This window comes from Vanessa cardui, chromosome 11, assembly GCF_905220365.1.
Source record: "Vanessa cardui chromosome 11, ilVanCard2.1, whole genome shotgun sequence".
Taxonomy (NCBI): Eukaryota; Metazoa; Arthropoda; class Insecta; order Lepidoptera; family Nymphalidae; genus Vanessa; species Vanessa cardui.
In genome coordinates, this window is record NC_061133.1 from 442,493 (window position 1) to 463,110 (window position 20,618).

The 20,618-nt window shown below is 31.3% G+C and overlaps 2 protein-coding genes across 2 annotated transcripts in view; both read left to right on the forward strand.

Annotated features, from left to right (window-relative positions):
* The first annotated feature begins 312 nt into the window (after positions 1 to 312).
* On the forward strand, positions 313 to 2,768 carry LOC124533579 (U11/U12 small nuclear ribonucleoprotein 48 kDa protein-like). Its single transcript, XM_047108953.1, has 6 exons — positions 313 to 587; positions 719 to 881; positions 1,087 to 1,149; positions 1,466 to 1,607; positions 1,836 to 1,980; positions 2,183 to 2,768. Exons 1-6 carry the CDS (start codon positions 474 to 476, stop codon positions 2,705 to 2,707), a joined length of 1,152 nt encoding a protein of 383 aa, XP_046964909.1. The 5' UTR covers positions 313 to 473; the 3' UTR covers positions 2,708 to 2,768.
* Positions 2,769 to 10,045: 7,277 nt separating this feature from the next.
* LOC124533569 overlaps positions 10,046 to 20,618 on the forward strand; it is a 61,619-nt gene continuing 51,046 nt past the window's right edge. The window contains exon 1 of the mRNA XM_047108939.1: positions 10,046 to 10,232. The gene's annotated coding sequence lies outside the window, so the exon portion shown is untranslated. The remainder of the gene's footprint in view (positions 10,233 to 20,618) is intronic.

Genomic DNA, 20,618 nt, shown 5'->3' on the forward strand with positions numbered 1-20,618 from the left:
TTAAGTAATGACAGCTGTCAAAGTCTAGTTGTCAATTCGAGGACATTAATTTTTCTACAATTTTGTTATAAAAAACTACACCCACCATTTAACATACTTTAAATCTAATTATGATAACTATAGAATGCATAAAATCGTTTTAATGAAATTTATTATTTCATGGTTACCATATGAACAATTCATTTCACATTCTTTAGTATGGTAACTATGAAAAATAGTTATAAAATGGCTATTAAATTATATGTTACACATAATTAAACTTTGGTTTATTGAGTACGTTCTTATTTGGTTCACATTTTTAAACGGAACATCGCATTAAACGTCAATACCATGTGTTGAACGTTTACTGTCAAATTGATGTATAATTATTATCAGCTGTACAGGATTATAACAGTTGACACAGGACGCTGACTTTTATATTTTAAATATTTTCTTTTTCGCAGATCTGTATACTTTTAATAATATAAAAAAAGATGGAATCACGACAAGAGTATTTGTCACAACTACGAGATTTTATAAAAGAAGTTGATGAAGAAGTTAGTATGATACTTCAAAATCTACAGTGGGATAAAGACAAGTTAATGGAGGTTTGTGTTTTTATAAAATTAAAACGAAAGTTTAATTTACGTTAAAATTAAAATGAAGCATTTATTCATTTTTATTTTATTAATGTTAGTTCGAACTTTTTTATTAATGTTTTTTGACTTTCATTTCCAAGGCAGATCCACTGGTTACATGCAAGTTTGATACAAATCATAGAATACCACTAAGAAAACAAAAGGAACATGAAGAGAAATGTTTTCTGAAATGTGAAGGGTATCATACAAGTGTCTTTTTGCCCGAGCCTTTGGAACCATGTGCTAAGACTCTAGTAAAATTAAGTAAGTTATTAACATTACAATTAATATTTAATTTACATTTTTTTTAACATACAATATACTGTGTTAAATAATTGATATTTATTTGCATATCTAGAAATGTGTTATATATTATTTAAAGATTTTAGTCAAACAAACATGCAAGTCCCATTCATAACAAGTCCTCAAATTAAAAATAAAAAAACTTATTCCGTAATATTATTTTCAGCTTCTGATGAAATAAAACAGATAATAGATTCAGCATCAGAAAAGGATCCATTGTTTAAAAGAGGTAAGAATATATGTGTTGTATGAAATAGTATTAAATAATGTTTTTATTCATCTGCGATTATATTATGAATAAACAGTTTTTTTGTACTTACAGTATTTAGCAGTTTGAAAGTGTTCTTGACATAATGTATCCTTTTTTAATAAGATAACAGTCATAATATTTGGAATATGCTTGAAACATATTTTAAAATAAGTTTTATATTCTTGGTATAAATTCTGGTTGACAATATAAATAATAACTTATAAATTATTTTAATTAAATACCTTTTAAATTTAAATTAATTTAACTTTAATGCAAACTTAACTCATCAACAAAGGTAACGGAAGTATAGTGTCTCAGCCACTGACTTTGGATCGGATCACTACAACATTCACAACAGATGAACGAAGAGCCATTCACGATGCAGTCGTTAATACCATGCCATCATTTCACGACCTCTCCGATCTCGCACTACCCAGGTATATATGTTATTGAGCTTTACATTTGATTCTGACTTTCCAAAGTCAAAGCAACCTATCGAGCTACTTGGGATAAAGTTAAAATTGCAAGTGTGGCTAAAATTTTTTTATTAATTGAATACCAAACGAGTTTGCCAAGTCTTAAATGTTTGCAAATACACAATATTTAAATGTGGGTGTATTTTTACTGTGTAGTATTTAAATTGTTCATAATATTGATGTCCGTAGTTGTGGCCCGTCGGAGAGCAAGCAGAAGTCCCGGCTGGAGGTGCTGGCCGAGCTGCGCGACATGCGGCGCCGGCGCGCGCGCTACCGCGTGGCGCCGCGCGCGCGCAACCACTCGCACGCGCTGCGCGACCTCATCGCCGCGCAGGTCGCAGCGCATATACATACACATTTATCATACTGCATTTAATAGTTTTAAATACAAGTGTGTTCAATTTAATGAATATTAAATATTGTTACGTGACTCTTTTTAAAAATAGCTGAATTTGAGAGTAAGATATTGAATGATATGAATGAACGAATGAATTCAAAAATATGTATTTTATTTATTTTTGTTTTTTTATTCACAGATGGAAATGTATACAGGTTCAAATGCGGAAGTTAAAATTGAGCAAACAGCTGAGAAAACTAGTAGCAAGTCACGAAATGATACGAACAGGCATGAAGACAAACACGCACGAAACGTTGATAAGTATAAGCCTGGAAACGTGAGGGAAAACTTCAAAGATCGGGAGCATTACGTACGAGACAGTGCCGTTAAGTTCAGTAACAAGGACGGTAGACACTCCGAAGTTAGAAGTGACCGAGAACGGTCGTCGTATTCAAAGGAGAGAGACAGAAGATCTACTAGATATGATGATAAAAAGAGATGGGAAAAGAATAACGATTCTCATAGTGAGGACCGCAACTCAAAGAACCGAGACCGAGAGAGACGAAGCGATAATCACAGAGAAAGACATCGAGACAGAAAAGATGAATATAGAAGAGAAGAGAAAACTGAGCACAGACGATATTACGATTACGGTCACGAACGCTCCGGGAAGCTGGGGAAGCACACTTCTAAAGACAAAAGTCGACATAAAGAAAACAGATAGTTCACAGTTCCTGGCAATGTTACCATAAGTGTATAAAGTAATAAAAGTTTTTTTTTTGTTATATGATTCGATTTTATTAGTGCCTCTTGCGATACCCTTATGCTGCCCCTAAATATTTTGGTCTTTGGGCTTTGTGCTAGATGCTAGGCTGGTCATATTGATAGTCGAATTGTATCGAAATACCACGGAACTAAATCGCAGGTGGGAGACCTTCGTAGAACAATAAAAAATGATAAAACAACAATCTAACGAATGATGAATCTTTCTTGTGAAAAATCTTCACGAACGATGTTCAACAAATTAGTACTAAGTTACAATTTTAGACATAATGTACTACATCTGTGTACTTACTAAATGTTCAAGTTTGCTTTACACCAAATTTCATCAAATTCGTTAGAGTTACTTTAACATTTATAATATTACTATCAGTGTAGATAGAATAGTATAAATGGACTCGGAATTTAACAAATTTGAGCCTTCGTCTTGAGTCACTTTATAAGTAGGTACATTAGGTGGGTATCACTTCAATAAATATTACTTAATTGCGCTATGCGTATTCTCTAAATATATATCTCATCATTTAATGTTTCAACTAACGGAATCAACAACACGAATCATTTTCTCAGAACGGCAAGTTAACGAACTGCGACCGAGTGGTCAAATTACGATATTGTGATAATATGAGTTTTATAAAATTTATGATTAGTGGCGACGGAGCGAGACGCGCGCATAACCATAAAGATGACAGATTGTGTCTCACTGATGTGCGCAGACGCAGACTGATCACTGAGCAGTGCGTAATGTGTAGTGGTGGGGTTCCGTATTCTGCGCATATCGTATGTACAATGCAATGTGCATACATTACTTATATCTTTCTCTATTTACGAACTAGGTGATAGAAATTGTTACATTATTTAAATATGAATAAAAAGAAGATGCATTTATTATTTTTGTGGCTGAAAATATTAATTACAACAAATATTTCTTTAATTGAAACTACGGAGTTTTTTGCTTTTTTCTTCTCGGTGTTTTTTTTTTATATACAGTAAAGATTTTTAAAATAATTTGGAGTAGATGTTCTGATTGGCTAAACTGATAAACTCGTAGTCAGCCAAGTCAGCTCTCTGTCAGTTATTTCCTTATTAAGTACGTGGATTGTTTAACTTAGGTATACGATGATGTAAGGTCATATACCTTCCTGAAATCGTTCAGATGAACTTTGTATTATCTTTGTTAAAAAAAAGAGTTTGTGGTTTTCCGGAAAGTAAACTGACGAACCACAGCGCCTGCTTACAAAATTCATCCATAATTTCTTCCAAATTATATATGGCGCCTATGACCAGATGGTCATATTATATAAATCTGCAAAAGTGATGATGATATTTGTTCATTAAGTACCTATTGTTACATGGATATAATGTCTGGCACGAACTGTAAGACTTGAAAAAAAAGTTGTTTAATAATGTCGCGATAGTATTTATGCATCTTCTAAGGGTAACTTACAGTATTAAATTTTTCTTTTATATTTTGGTCAAAAATAACGAACTATTTGCGAAGCTTTTTTGTATACGTATTTATACACTATACAATTTAAATCAATATATTTAGACATATCGGAAAATTAAAACTTTCGCAAAAGCTACGGTTAAGCTATTGTTATTTTAATAGTGGCGGTCAGCGATGCGGTGGCCGAACTACGATACTTTACTTTCATGTTTTTTTTGCAATTTTTAGTGCGGCCTACCTGAATATAATATTTGTCGAACATGAATAATGACTTAGGTGTTTACTTTCTCCGACTACCGACCGTATACAAATATATTCTTAGAACTGCACTTTTATTATATTTTAATATTTTGTCGTTCTATATATTACTGATGTAATCAGTTTGGTTTGTTTGTTTCAGTTTCATTCCAAAATTGTAAAGTCTATTGGTATGCAACTTTCATTTTTATGCTTATAATTTCAAGACTTTGAAGATATATTTAAGATCGATAATTGCTTGGTAAATGTTTGTATCTTTATCTGTGAAAACCACGAGATAGCCTTCTTATATTACGATAACGATCTTGAGACGAACGGACGGAGCTACTATATATACCTATAGTGATAAGAAGTGTTATGATTTTGTAAATATTAATTTAACATATTATATAGAAAATAATATTGATTTCTTAATTCATAGATAATTTATATAAACTTATCAATTTAATCAAGTCAGGTGCATTGACTCTGAAATTAATAACAAACCCTCAATTGTGATATTTATCAAGTGTTTATGCAATAGTGGTACAGTACGCGGCGTAAACGTGTTTACGTAATTTACGGAATGAAAAATGTTTATAATGCCACAGCGTCTATCGCTCGTAAATACGGCTCACAGTGGGCCTGCAACTGCGATACGAGTGTCAATTAATACCGAGTTATAGTGTAAGGAAAATAAAACAGTATATTCAATTACAGCTTATACGCTACTAAGAATATATTTTACATTCGCACCCTCAGCCCTTTATTTTGAATAAATACATAATTGAAAAATGTGAATCAATAACGATAAAATCCATCCTTTGTTTCTATCGCACGAATTTATATACCTAATTTTTATTTAAAGAAATTTGGATATTCTTTCGGAAATCATGTTGGGACCGCATTGTAAACTATATTAAGAGCATATACCAGCAACCAAGAACGAATGTTAGTGATGTTAACGGCCTTCCGATATTTTCGAACATTACCAAACGCTGTAAATAAAAAAAATGTGTATATGCGTTTTATATTACATATGTAGGTTTAATATATTTATTCATAGTAATTAATTTATTACAGCACCCAGGAAAAGGCGAAACTACTGTAACATATTTTCACATTCAAATTAGTGATAAGTAGTTACTAAGAATGAATAATTCTTGATGACACGCACGATTCATAGCATTCAGTTATGTGAAGTTTCACTCATCAACATAGCAATTAGTTTTAATTAGACATTTTTAATAAACAGTTGATTATCACAAGACTTTGCCCATGAAAATAATATCATATAACAAAATCAAAATAAACTTATTCAAGTGGGCTTTTAGAAGCACTTTTGAGTCGTCATTTAACAATTAAGTGAAGCTACCACCGGTTCGGAAAGTAGATTTTACCGAGAAGAACCGGCAAGAAAGTCAGTAGTTACTCTTTTTCAACATTTAAAAAAATACAAAGTCATGTTAGTTAATACAATTATTTAAATTAGGTAATATATCCTGCCTGGAAGTCAACAGGTATTAATCCCACGCTTTTTTATCATCTAAATCTTGTATCGTGTATCATCATCTTACGCATGCTTTCAACCCGAATAATTGGTATTTGGTGTATAAGTGTTACAATACATTTTTGTCTTCGTGATATTTCCCCAAAATGAATATAATAATTATCTTTATATTTTTTAGCATCAAGAGTAGTAAATAACCTAATATTTGCTACATTAGTTTATTCACTGATCTTGATGCTCTGTTTTTTGTTCGACACCAACGGGTTGAATTTGATGGATCTATTTTAACGCGGACGTTTGGGGAATCCTCTATCTGATGTTTTGGTGAGAGTGCTGGTGTTACAGCACTTACAAAAATTAGTTGTCATATTATGTCATTAAATATTGAGATAAACTGTAAAGTTATTTAAAAAGAATAAGGAAGAACCTTTTGTTCAGCATAATATTGCTTTGTTTTCAGCAAAAAAATAATATTTTACTTAGTTATAATTGTCATTGTAATTGAGAACAAATGCAACAAAAATACCTAGCTCTGAAAATCTAACTCAATGTACAAAACAAGTTTGTTTATTATAATCTATTTATTTTTTATTAATATAATATTGTTTGTTTATAATCTTGATATAAGTTGCCTTATGTCTAAGAGTCGTATCAAACTATAAATAAAATTGACTTATGAAAATAAATTGCTAAATTCTTAGTAAGAGATATTATTTTTACACACAGATACGAAGAAATCCTAAGCGAGGCTCCTACAGCTACAGGTATTTAATCTTAACAGCGCGATTATGTAAATTATAAAATAAAATTAACATAATACAAAGGAAACCTCAACAAAACCGTTTATCTCACATTTTTGCTTGGTTATTGTTTATTGTAGAATACGAGTAACCTTCCTTTTAATATAATATCTGTGGCAAAATAACTTTTAAACATAATTATTACCTAATTGTGTTTCAAATTCAAACTTGTGACTTTTTCGAATTGACAAAATATTAGTCTTATTATTAGGAAAATAAAGTATTTTTTTATATATTTTTTTTGACACGGTATTTTTTCGACAACAATAACAATACAATTGCATCGTCCCATCGAACTGGTATGATCGATGTTTCGGTTTCATTTGTGACCAATTTATTAAAAAGAAAATTATAGAATTTATACTATATTAATATATATACTAAGAATAATGTAGCTGTTTACGAGTCAAAACGTTTTCAAATTGTATTATCAGTTTTGAAGATTACCTGAAACAAACAATTTTTACCTCTTTGTAAGATACAATCACATGTTTCCAATTATATAAGTGGTTACATACACCTTTGAAATAATTAAGAGAAACAAATATTCTGATTTGTTATTAAATATAGTACTGTTAATTACTCGGTATCAAGCAGAGACGCAGTTGCAAACTAGATGCAAACATGTTCAGCTCTGATGCGCGGACGCAATAAGAGTGTGACGAAGTAGCTCCGGCGGCGCCGGCGCAAGCGCCTCGTCGTCACACTAATCAATTTCCTTCCATTTAAGCGGAAATCGACAAGAAAGTGTCCTTTGTGTTAAATCGAGAGATTATAGGGAATGATTAAATTTAAATACATAAACACTTTTAAATACTTACATTCGATTGCGATGCGTGGTAAGACGACATCATTAATTTAAGTTTACCATATTTTTTGTCCAGTAATCGAAATTCGATTGTTCGACTATGATTTTTTTGTCTTTTTATATATAGATTCAGGGCCGTATTTAGGGGAACTCCGAGGGTACAGACCCGGGCCTGTGATCTGAAATAAAATACAAGTAATATTATTCTTTCTGTCTATCTAGCATAGTGTTTACAGAAGCATGTGGAACAAAAACAATTAATTATTTTTAGGGGCCTCCAATTCTTTATGGGTTTCAAGACATTTAAATTCTAATCTGTATAATAGATCTTTGTTGTATTTGCTTTTTCAAGAAAGATATATATTTTTCATTAGAGGTATTTTTGCTTATGTAAGTATGTATACGCAAAACGTAAACCAAATTCCAGTTTTGACTTTTTCCTTAGTAGAGTTATGATAAAATATATTAAGAAATCTTCTTGCTTAGGGCCAATTTCAATAGCTTTTTAGTTATTTATTTGGATAAGAAACTCCATTTTAAATAGATATAAATTTGCTTAAGATTTAACAACGAACAAGACGCGTGATGTGTCACTTTTTACTCGTAGATCGTTAGAATCAAGAGTCGGCGCAGGTGGACGAGATTTATCGAGTCAAGTTGTTATTTTAACGATTATTATCCGTAATGAGTATCATCCATCCCATTGATCTATTGAATGAAGTTATTGTTAGAATGTAACATGAAAAAGTTTATTTATTTTCGTTTAAATTTATTTAATCATACTTAAATAATTATTTTTATTCATTTATTTTTGTATACCAGACGAGTAAGATTTTATTTGATGGTAAGTGATCAACTGCGTCCGTTACTGAAGACACACACATATAATACGCTATCAATATGTACCTTGTGACTGTAACTAACTGTAATCTAGTTATTTACTTACCTATTTAGTCTAATTGAAACCAGGGAACCAATACACTCAAAGTTAATTACCCATGTCTAGAATATTTATATGTGTAAGATATATGTAGTACCGATAAAAGTAATAATCAACTAAGTTTTTAAAATACGAATCCTACACGTGGTGTACCCTTCGCAATGAATCATCTCGACTCGAGTAACCTGTGGTACTAATTTCACGCCCCACAGACTCCAATGATAGTCTTTTTATCGTATTTTTTTCACGCTAATAATCGTATCAGTCATCAGATCCGTATAATAAGTAGTATTGTACAGGGCACGATGCCGTCGAAAGCAAATAATACATACCTATATTACGATTTTTAAGAAACGAACATTTTACTGAGATTAGTTTTCTGTATTTTTATCTTTTGGGTTAGTACTGTGTTGTTTAAAATTATCTATGACGTATGAATATAGCATTTAATAGATTCCGCTGGGGCAGGAAATACTTCAGTAAACAGTAAGAAACAAATTATATATGATATTTTATACATACAGCGTTACATTGCTGTTATTATTTGCCTCCTTAATACGAGTATCCCTCAAAAGAGATAATGTCGGACTACCTTTGTCTATAATTAATTTTAAACGAAAGTCATTCGGTAAAAAGTCGAAAGCAAATATGCCTGATAAATTTCCATAGACTACATATATACATACATTTTTTTATCAGAGATTGAATAAGTATATATTATATACAATAAAGCTATTTGTCAGATATTACACATAATGAATCTGTGGCTAATAGTCTAACTATTAGCGTTTGTTGATGTTAATCGTAATTTTATTCGTCTTATGGTGGTTACAAACTGGGCATATAATTTCTTCTTCCATTAAATCATGAAGCTACGTACCTACTATACTTCTTGTGCAATACCGCATTCCCAATATTTTTTGTAGATATAGATATAAAAAATACCAGTATCTCTTATACATAATATCAAATATATTTAAATAACAAAGTCATTTCAGTTATCAGGCCTTTAAATTTAATTAAAATAAATAGCTGGTAAAACTTACGGAGAAAATATCCCGAATTTTTAATACAGGGAATGCAAAAAGGGCTTTAAAATTCTGCGACGGTACGTCCGCGGACGCGAGAAAAACGAACGACGCACGCGCATGGCCGCTGCGCGCCCTCACCACTGCGGGGTCAAATTAAATAAGCTAGGAGCTTCTTCAAGACGCTTAAATATACACCTATAAAAGTACACATTGTTGTATTAAGCACAATAATAGTAGGTACTTCTATAATAATCATTTTGTTACATTTTTAAATTTATGACATGCGAAAGTATTATAAAATACAGACAGAATATAAAGTTTTATTCCCTAGATTTCGTATCTTGTTTTTCATTTTGTCTGTTGATATTGATAGTAGCGTATTGTGCAAAAGCAGTATAGATTAAAGCAATAAATTATTGAAAGTTGAATCTCCTCGACTAATGACAACAACAAAGCCCGCTGCCGGGTCCGATGCGCTCCGTAGAGCACGGCGGGCCGCGCGCCGACACACGACGGCCGCCCGGCAGTCGGCTCTCGGCAGTTTGCCCGCGACCTCCTCCGTTCACGATCGTGTCTGCCAGTGCCAACTTTTTCAGGGACGCGAAAATTTGCTTTTGTGTGCTTGAATGTGATTTACTTTAAGTGATGTGTTTGGTTAAAGTTGCGGACGTTTGAAGGATTTTTTTTAAAGAGGTATATAAAAAATATATATTTTAGTAAAACTGTATAACTATTTAATTGTTATAACTATTTATTTTTACTAGAACAATATTTATAAAATTTTAATTTATATACGTTCATTTGTTTTTACAATGTGTGCATTAGTTTTTAATTGATTTTAATGGAAATGAGAAACTTAATTAGGTATATGGCAATTTTATGTTTACATTTTTATTACGGTTGAATCAAAAAATTACTTAACAAGTCTAATATTTCGTGAACCAAAAGCGTAAATTTTTTAGTAGCTGCAGTCGCTAAAAGTAAAGTGTATTCACTTCTCTTCATGTTTATGTGTTTATATACTTTGAAAACAATGAAAACAATCTGTATGGAAAAATCACATGTTTTTTTAAACTATATTAAACTAGATCTTTATAAGATATACACTCATCTTAAAGATCGTTCAAACGAGAGCTAGGGAAAGTGGCGATGCGCCTGCGCAGCGCTGGGCACGACTTCGTTATACGCAACGATAGTTAAACGCTATCATTTTTTGTTCATCAATTATGTATTTTCACCGTTGTCTACTCACGACGCTCGTCTGGTATACTAATTAATCCATTGATATACATTCTTGTTCTATTTTGAACAGAGATAATTTTGGATTTTTCATAAAAGGATTCTATTGGTTAAAAATTAAAAGAGATATTTCTAAAACAAATTAAATTAAAAGTGTACGTATACAAAACCTTCTCAACCTACAACATATATGTTTTTATCGTTTCTTAATAGTTAATAATAATTAAATAGACGTCATTATAACATAGAAAATAAAACATAAAAGCAAACAAGATTATTTTATAACATGTAATATTGAGGGTGTTACATTACATTTAAATTAAACAGCGATAATTTAACTGCATGTAATTACCAACTCAATGTCATAATTGTTAATTATCTTATTTTTTTATAAACAAATACCTACAACAATTGCGTCATATGTTTTAATTCGTACACATTCTTCGGTCCCACGGATGGTGTAGCGTTCGGTTATGCTGTTTTGAAACCTTCCATAAAGAATACGACACGGTTAAACACGTGAGTTGTGAGAATCATTTTTCAATTATTTAACCTTGTGAGTTAGAGAATAACTTTAATGTTATTGTTTAAAATCTGAGATCTAAGATTCGTCTTTTTATTATTCAATGAAAATGACGTTTTAAGATGTGCTTTAATTGCTTTCTTTGAAATAAACAAACTATTTTTATAGTTTTATTTTATAGATACAATCAAAATCAAAATAAATATATTTCAAGTATGGTTTTAAAAGCACTTTTGTATCGTCATTTTATTTAAATAATGTTTCGTTTTAAGTATTTATATACTAAATTAGATAAAAATCAAAATTATTTATTGAAATTTATGTCATGGGTTTTGAGAAGCTTACTTAAAATTGAGCTGTTTAATCCGCACAAAACTCGACGCCTCGGATATCGAGGCTGTCGCACAGAGATTCTACGTAAAAGAGAAAAACAAATGTTCGTTTGATATAATAATACACTGCCCAATGTATAATAAATGAAATTATATATGTAAATTTTATATTTAGATTCGTGATTAACGGAGCGAATAAACACAGTAAAATAAAACTCGAAAAATATATAAGATATAGTCTGTGGAGATGTTAATATAAACAAAAAATTAGATCAAAGAAATATTTAAGTTTATAAAAACACTATAATATGAAATTTAGAATGTTAAATAGTGTCTATGAGTAAGTCTATACGCTGCCTGTACAGTGTAGACCTGCACTCGGACTTTATATACTATAAAACAACATATTATACATTAGGTAAAAGTCAGTAAAAATGTTAACGTTTCAAATAATAAAACATTTGACAACAGATCAACTTATTCTCACGAAATAATTGAATAACAAAATATTCTCCGATAAGACAAATATTTTAGAGCCTTTGGTAAAGAATAACCTAAAAGCCTTATAATTAAAAACATTAATTAGTATATAATTACTTGCTGTTTAATCTTCTAGTACAATTACGCAGTCAAGATGCGATCTCTTGAAAATCAGTTAAGAGTTTTTAGGATCAGATCATACATATTATACATTAGGTAAAAGTCAGTAAAAATGTTAACGTTTCAAATAACAAAACATTTGACAACAGATCAACTTATTCCCACGAAATAATTGAATAACAAAATATTCTCCGAAAAGACAAATATTTTACAGCCTTTGGTAAAGAATAACCTAAAAGCCTTATAATTAAAAACATTAATTAGTATATAATTACTTGCTGTTTAATCTTCTAGTACAATTACGCAGTCAAGATGCGATCTCTTGAAAATCAGTTAAGAGTTTTTAGGATCAGATCGAGAGATACAACAGTTTAAATAAGAATCTGAGAACGTTCACTGTTTAATACATTGTTCTTGTTTGAATTTGTAATGAAAACAAGATTTAATTAAATTTCACAAGCCGTTTACAGCTCCCCCGATAACTTACGCGGTTTAATTCTGATGTCTGTTTACTGACTATGATAAAAAAACTTTTTATTTTATCTTTTGTTTTTAAAATCACTATTGAATTATTGTGGTTCTATAAACATATTTTTTACAAACTGATATCTTCTTTAAACTCGTGTTTATATTTATTTTATTTAACTTACAATAAACAGCAATCTGTTGGCTGTTACCGTAGCAAATTATTTATATCTCGTCGTAATATCTTAAAATTAGAAGTGCAAATATATATTTTTGTTTATTTTTCTTATTGAGTAAAAAAAAACAGCTTGCTCTGGCTTAAATATATGAGGCGCGAATTTAAAACATTAGAAATAGTTTTACATAAACATAAGTAGATTATGTACAAATCTTCCAGCAATGATCTATTTTCTTTATAATATCATCTATATTAAACTCGTCACGCTATGACACCCGGGAATGCGGCAGATGGCGAATATCGTAAAGAAAAGAAACTGTTTGCTGTGCAAAAAAATGGCAATAACTAACACGGAGAAACGTTTTCGGAGACTTTAATTAAAAGCTGGGTTACCGTTCGGAGTTTTTTTTATTAAGTATGACAATAACAATTTTTATTTTTATTTTATTATTTCTCCAGTAAAAAGATAAATAAACGTTACTTGGTCTACAAAACGATAACAAGCTTTAAAGTATAAGATCTTGACGTTTTTGACATTTGAAGTTTTTATGAGTTAAAATAATTTTCTACTGTTGTGAGTATCTGCAAAAACTATCTATCTCACAAATGCCATTATCCGGGTTATATTTTCCAGGATTTTGGTTTTAAGTGTGATGTAGCAGTAATCTCATTTGCTGAATTGAGTCGAATTAGTTTATTCGAGTCGAGTTAATTTTTACAAAATTATCCTTTTAATCACGTGATGGTAGAATTTAAATATTTGATCACTAACGTTCACTCGACTTAGAGATTTTTGTGACTGTATTTTATATTTAAATTTAAACTGTGCGTTGCCAAATGATGTAGCTGAGATCAAACGTTATTTTTCAAACAATGGAAAAGGATGATTACCATAATTATCTCATTTATGTTATGTCTTGCCGCAGTTCAATATAACTCTCGTTATAAGGTGGTTTTAAACTACAACAAATATATTCTTACTTTCGCATTTTTTTCGTCTTGAGTTTGTTTTTTCGTCAGAGTCATTCATATAAAGTCATTCATATGACTTTCAGAATTCTCTTGTAACAATTAAAATGAATCGGTCAGTTATTTCATTAACACGCGATATTTACATACTGTGGAAATGCATTGTGTGACAAGTCACGTGCGACGATGGAGCCACCAAGCCGCGTATCCGCGCAGGTGTATTCAATATCTCGAGCTATATTTTTAACGGTTATCACGCGTTGAAATCTTATGTATCACTTGTGCCCTCTCTCTACGTAGAGTCTTCATACTGTCATCATAATCAAACATTTCTTATACCAAAAACTTAGAATATTCGAATAAATAATGTTTACTAATTACTTTCTCTACGAGTCGAGATATATTATAATGTTAATTATAACGTACTCCTTTCCCTTTACAAAACGGTCGCTTGTGGATCACATCCTGTTTTTTTTAATAATTTCTATGATCGTGATTTGTTTAAAAAACGACCTACATATCACACAATAGGGTATGATTTTGAAGAACGGAGATTAATTGTGGTGTAATATTTAAAATCACACACCCTTCTCAACGGACGCGTTAGAAAACCGTTGATTGTATCTGTGACGGCAGTCGGAGTAATTATTTTTTTATCTTTAAATTTTGGGTACCCGACGCGACGGAGAAGGTAACGGTTTTTTAAAGTTTAAATGCATGTAATTTGATTTCAAAATATGTAAAGATTATGTTTTGTTTAATTCAATTGTCAATCTAACTTAACGGGGTTTGAATCTAATCGATCATCGGTTAAAGGGTAATTCTCTTCTACCCTTTCTCTTCAAAATAAGACCGAGAAAGCAAAGTTTGTGAAATCTAAAATGTTAAATATATTATTTAATATATCATATATAGGATTTTGAGACCAGAAAAAGCAATATTTGTGTATAATAAGCCATCTGACGTACTCATTCTCTTGACAAGATGCGCTCACAGTGTTGATAGTTGATTGACTTTGTTCAAGGAGGTTTAATAAACACTCTACTCTACCCTTGACAGCCGATAATATGACACCTCCTGGCATTAGTAGAATATAAATCTAGATAAAATGTTTACGTTATGTAATATAATATATAACTCGACGTACAACTTTATAATATGACTCCACTGATATATGCGGCGCTTTCCAGTAAATTACCAGTCGGAATTAAATTGTTTCGATATTCAACTGTCATGTTTTAATCAATTTACATAAACACTTAAAAAATTATACTATTTTAATATTCTTCTTAATTTGAATATTCATCGAAATATGTTCATGTAATATTATTGCAAGGACTATTTCCCATATTTTTATATCGATGGTGACCGTATATGAAGATACCGGAGTACCTTGCTCGCAACAAAATAAAATTATACTTGTTTACAAGTTTCCAAAATTAACTTACACTTTGGATCAGTTAAAATTACGCAATCACTGGCCTAAATGGGCGATATCTTTCGTTTTGTATTGTTGGGTTCGCTTCTTGCTCGTAATTACGATTGGCTTTACAATAAATTCGTACATCGGAAGGGCTATCCATTAGTTCATTTTTCATTTCACCGTGTTGCGTAAACAATGGCGCACGGTCAGAGGGGAACAATACGCAATCGTCTATGGTAATTTGCGCGGTAGCATGCGCGGGCGCAGACGAACAATGCCGTGTCTGACAATCGCGCGTAAATTGCCTTTGACTGGGATACTAATAAAAATACATAGAAATAGCTTTCGATAATATTTAAAATAATTTTAGTCATGAGGTATATATAAGAATAATGTCTTATTTTTATCCGAGTGGCAAAATGTGACAAATCCATTTGTAATGGAGATTACAAATACGATTTTGTTGTTCTTGCTTTGGATTTAGTAAAACTCCTAACTAAATTTAGATCGAGTTTCATGAGTAGTAGATTTTCCTTAAGTTGCTCAACGTAAGCATAACTGATTGTTTATGGTTTTTACATAAACCATATTTTTTCTTTTTTTTAACACAAAGAGCACACGCACAGCCAGAGAGGCACCAATGCTTTCTTGCAACCAACGAAGTGCGAATACATTGGGAAGTTAAGTTTTTTTATATCATCTTCAACCAGCTTAAAAATAAACAACATGTTTAGGGTTCCGTATCCACGGGCTTATTACTTATACCAGGCTGTATCTTATTACCCATTATAGTTATACAGTTGAATGTTTTTTACAGTTGATATATTTCTGTTGCCGCTATAACAACATTTATTTTGTTGTACTTTTTGTTACATAATGGTACGGAACTTTTCGAGTTAGGTCCATTGAAGTTGAACTTGACCTGTTTTTCTAAATTTTCAAAAACGTAAATATGTAAAATGGCAGACGGCGTCTATCTTATAACAAAAGGTTATCATCGGTCGTTTTTCGTTTATATTGGTGTTATGAATAAATTAAACCAAAGGTATTTAGGAAATGGCAACTTTATAGTATAAAAGCTTGATTTTGCATACTCAATAAATAAAATTAGAAAATTATATTTACATAATCTTTTTTAATTTATTATAATATATTTATACAGGGGTCATTCAAAACGTTAATGGATTATCATAAAATAAACATTCTTAAACAGAAAAAACGTATTGAGAATATACAAAACATGCTTTGTGCTTTGATAATGGGTAAGGCTAATGAAATATGAGGATCGATTCGACAAATAAACTGGAGTGACGTTTACAACCCGATATAAATATTGTAACTATCACATTATTACGAAACGCTCGATACGCTACAAGTCAGAAGCGATTTTCATTTAGCTAACGATTTCGATACTTTGCATTTTTTTGGGGTGTTTTTCTGGTGATAGAATAATTGGTGTAATGCCCCAGAGATACAATCTAAAAATTAAGTAACAGGTCAATGTAGTAAACATTGAACTCTAAAATGTCGTAGTATTTCTTTTTTAATTAAGTGGAATAAAAAACATACATTATATTACACATATATTTTTGTTACTAAAATAAATGTTCTATAAACTTCATATCCATAGATACTAAGTCATATAAATTACATTATATTTATTCCGATCTGCTTTTAAATTGTACCACAAGTTATGAGTAGTTTATTGTGCACCAGTTCAAGAGCATGTAACGAGGTCGCTCCCCCACCGAGGGGTCCCGCTCCAAACTTTGATGGACTTCGACAATAGACTTTGATCGCGTTTCATATCAATAATGCAATATAGAGCGAGATGAGCCGGCCATAGCGCACACCGGGCTTTATTGACGTACCTACCGTGAAGATTCGTTAAAACCATTGTCATACCTCTGCGTTGCCTACTACTGTTTTTTTTTTAATTTTGTTTATGACAATAGCACAAAAAATATTAAATTTTTATAGCTAAGAATAAAAAAAGAGCAACGGGTATTATTACAAAGTATGCTTGTATGTTTTGATCATTGTACCTATTTAGAAATTACAGTTTGGATATTTAAATATTTTTTAAACAAATACGTTTAAGAATTATGTTTTTAGTGTTTATTATTAATTAATTTTATAAGTAATAATGCTGGTAAAAGTGCAAAATAACTTATTATTTTCTTTTACCTGTCTACAGGTAACGAGTGCAGTATGTTAGATTATATATTCAATTTACTTTATTCAACTTTTAAACAAAATGAAACTATTAATGTTTTTTGCGAACTAGATCATGGAAGTCACTTAATATTAAAATGGATAAAAAAGAGTGTTTGTACTGAGGGAATGTGTTATTGTTCCGTAATATACGCAAACATTATCACTGGAGTCTATCCCAGCGACAGCGTTACTTGACACCGCGTTGTTGGCAATTTATTTGCAACAAATCTCTTCACGTGTTAAGTTGAATAATATAGTCGTTAAACACTCCAGCCGTATGTCTCGGCTCTATTGTTGTTTGATTTATACTTTGCTACTTGATGAATTAACATTTTATATTTCAAAGGGTTTCATATTCAAACAAGTTTCAAAGGCTCCCCTAATATCTAAATTCTGCATTTATTGTTCGCTATTCGCTTGACTTGAATTTATAATTCAATAACAAAAGTCAGTTTAGATTATAACGAATTTGTAACGTAACATAATACGAATTAAAAGTTATGTATTACAATATTTAGTATAAAAGTAAATATTTATTTAATGCATACTTTATTGCACTTCAATTAACAAAATATTTATATGGGTATAAAATAAATCACGGAATGTACAGTCGTATTGGATGCAACGAACGACCTTATCGCTACAGCAGCGATCTCTTCCAAGCAACCTTTGGGCAGAGGACCAAATGTAAATAATATGTGGGAGCGGTGCCATAAATAATTAAATTAACATTTATATATACATTTAAATACTACTAAACAATAACATTTTAAAATAATAGTCATTCAAATAATATTTTTTTCGATTTGAAATTTCCAGATTATAGCAATCATTTCATTTGTCGAAGTTAAGTTCGCTACAAGAAATCAATGTACTGGTATATAAAATCAATAGTGTTTTGTTATTAATTGGGTTGTTACTTATTTCATCGGATACATATAATTATATATGTATGGCATTACCCACAAAAAGATGAAAATAAACATGAAAATAAAAATATCTGCTTTTTAAGTAATAACAGTTGCAAGTAATATAAAGCAAAGTAAATCACGTTTTAATAATAACAGAAGCTTTAAATCGCTTGAATATCTTTACACAGATAGATACATATTTTGTCCATTTTAGATAAAACGGGTATTCAAATGCCGTTAGCGGAATGATGTATAGCCTCGAAGCTTGCTCGCTGCTTACTCTAATGAGTAAGCGGATGTTCTAACTAGTGTTAATTATTGGCTTATATTACTAAACTCGACGACTTGAAATTTATACATTTCAGCGATCAATCGTAATGTCTTAATTACTGGCCGGGAAGTTATTGTGGGGTTAATGAATTAAGGGAGGAAGTACGCGTATTGATACCTAATCGCAGTGCTTTATCCGTGTTATTTTTATTCAAACATAATATACAATTTTATTTAACATATTTTCTTAGGTATTTAACGTATGGGGTAAAATCTAAATGGATCTTCTTTTAATTATGATCTTGTATCGATTGAAAACTTATCGTATGGACTCTTGTGAAGAAGGTTTTCTTTTCTAACAAATGATTTTATTAAGTAGGCATTTACCTACCCAGGCGATACAGATAACGAACGTGTTGTCACAATGAATATACATTCAAAATAACTAGTCATTATCTTCAACGAGTCATTGACCTCGAAACCACTTAATTATATGTAACTTTGTCACAATATGGGGCTTTCAAACAAAATAAAAATGTCAATACTCAACTACTCCAAACTTTGAGGTTAGTTAACAAATAAATAGGAACTGATCGCATCGCAGGTCGTCAAATAAACCTGTGTGTAACTTTCAAGTAACCCTCTATGTAACTATTATATAATAATAATGATACAGTATCAAAATATAAATGCAATTAGTACAAAGGAGACCTGCCATGGGAATCAGTCAGTACATAAACAAAAACTTACGCTCGGTATTGGTGTTGGCTGACTCTGACTACGGCTGCCTGACTCTGACTACGGATTTAAGAGATAGCAGTCTAAATGTTTTGTTGTAATTATAATTACATTAAGCATACGATACGTTATAAGAAAAAGAAAGCTGTTTAAATATTGTATCATATAGTATCGTGACTTATCTTACATAATTCCTAGTCGAGCATTGCAGAATTGCTTTTTGTTCGAATTTCTACTTTTGCTCGTCGAATGTGTTTGTAATCAGCAAATCAACAACAAGTCGTCATCTCACGATTCTCGCTGTAGTTATCAATGATTGCACTGATGATGTGTTTTCATAACGGATAGAACGATCTTACGAATTGTTCACACTTGGATATTATTATGTTCCGTACTGTTAACTGATGCAAACTTTAATGACAGTAATACAGCTGATTACATAATAAATATCAAAAAGACGTCTGTTAATAAGAATTGGAAGTAGACGCTGGATGTGACGCGGTCACTTGTGGTGTGAATGATCATCAATTTATTACATAGTATAAAACAAAGTTGCTTACCGCTGGCTGTCCCTCTGTATGCTTAGATCTTTAAAATTACGTAACGGATTAAATAGATACATTGATTCAAGTGGAAGATTTATGGGTATAATATATGCACAATATAGTAGAGACTGGCTGACAGAATGACTGAAAAACTGTGAACATTGTAAGACATTCTACAGTATATTTAGTATCAATAGTAATTCCAACCGTGCGCAGCCGGGGTTGGTCGTTAGTTATCTATAATTAAAACACAAAACTTACTCTGCAGCGGACAAAGTCAAGTGTATACGTGTGTACTTTATAGCGCTTACAAGAGTAAATACGATACACGTGATACAATAAACAAACAGATTGTTTTTATGAAAAAAACTGTATAAAAACTTGACACGAGACAAATTGCTCGCAGAGTGCGGCCTAGGTGTGCCGTAAGGGGCAAGCGAGTGTCGCTTGACGGCCACCGTAACAGGCGTATCGAGTTTGTGCTCCCGCCGTAATGCGCCCTGCCCACTCCCAAGCAGGCATTATGAAAAACATGACTTATCATGTCAACAAGCTTTAAATGTGCGTCTAATTTCATTATCTGAACTATTTTTAAGCCAATTGTTATGAAACGAAGCAAAATCAATATTATAATGAGTTGACATGGAAGTATGAGGCCTGCGTTCCGTG

Excerpts from the sequence above, each read along its gene's own strand:
- LOC124533579 (XM_047108953.1), top strand. The coding sequence starts at position 474 with ATGGAATCACGACAAGAGTATTTGTCACAACTACGAGATTTTATAAAA. Across the intron at positions 588-718 it reads ATAAAGACAAGTTAATGGAG|GCAGATCCACTGGTTACATG; the intron begins GTTTGTGTTTTT and ends TTCATTTCCAAG. Across the intron at positions 1,608-1,835 it reads TCCGATCTCGCACTACCCAG|TTGTGGCCCGTCGGAGAGCA; the intron begins GTATATATGTTA and ends TGATGTCCGTAG.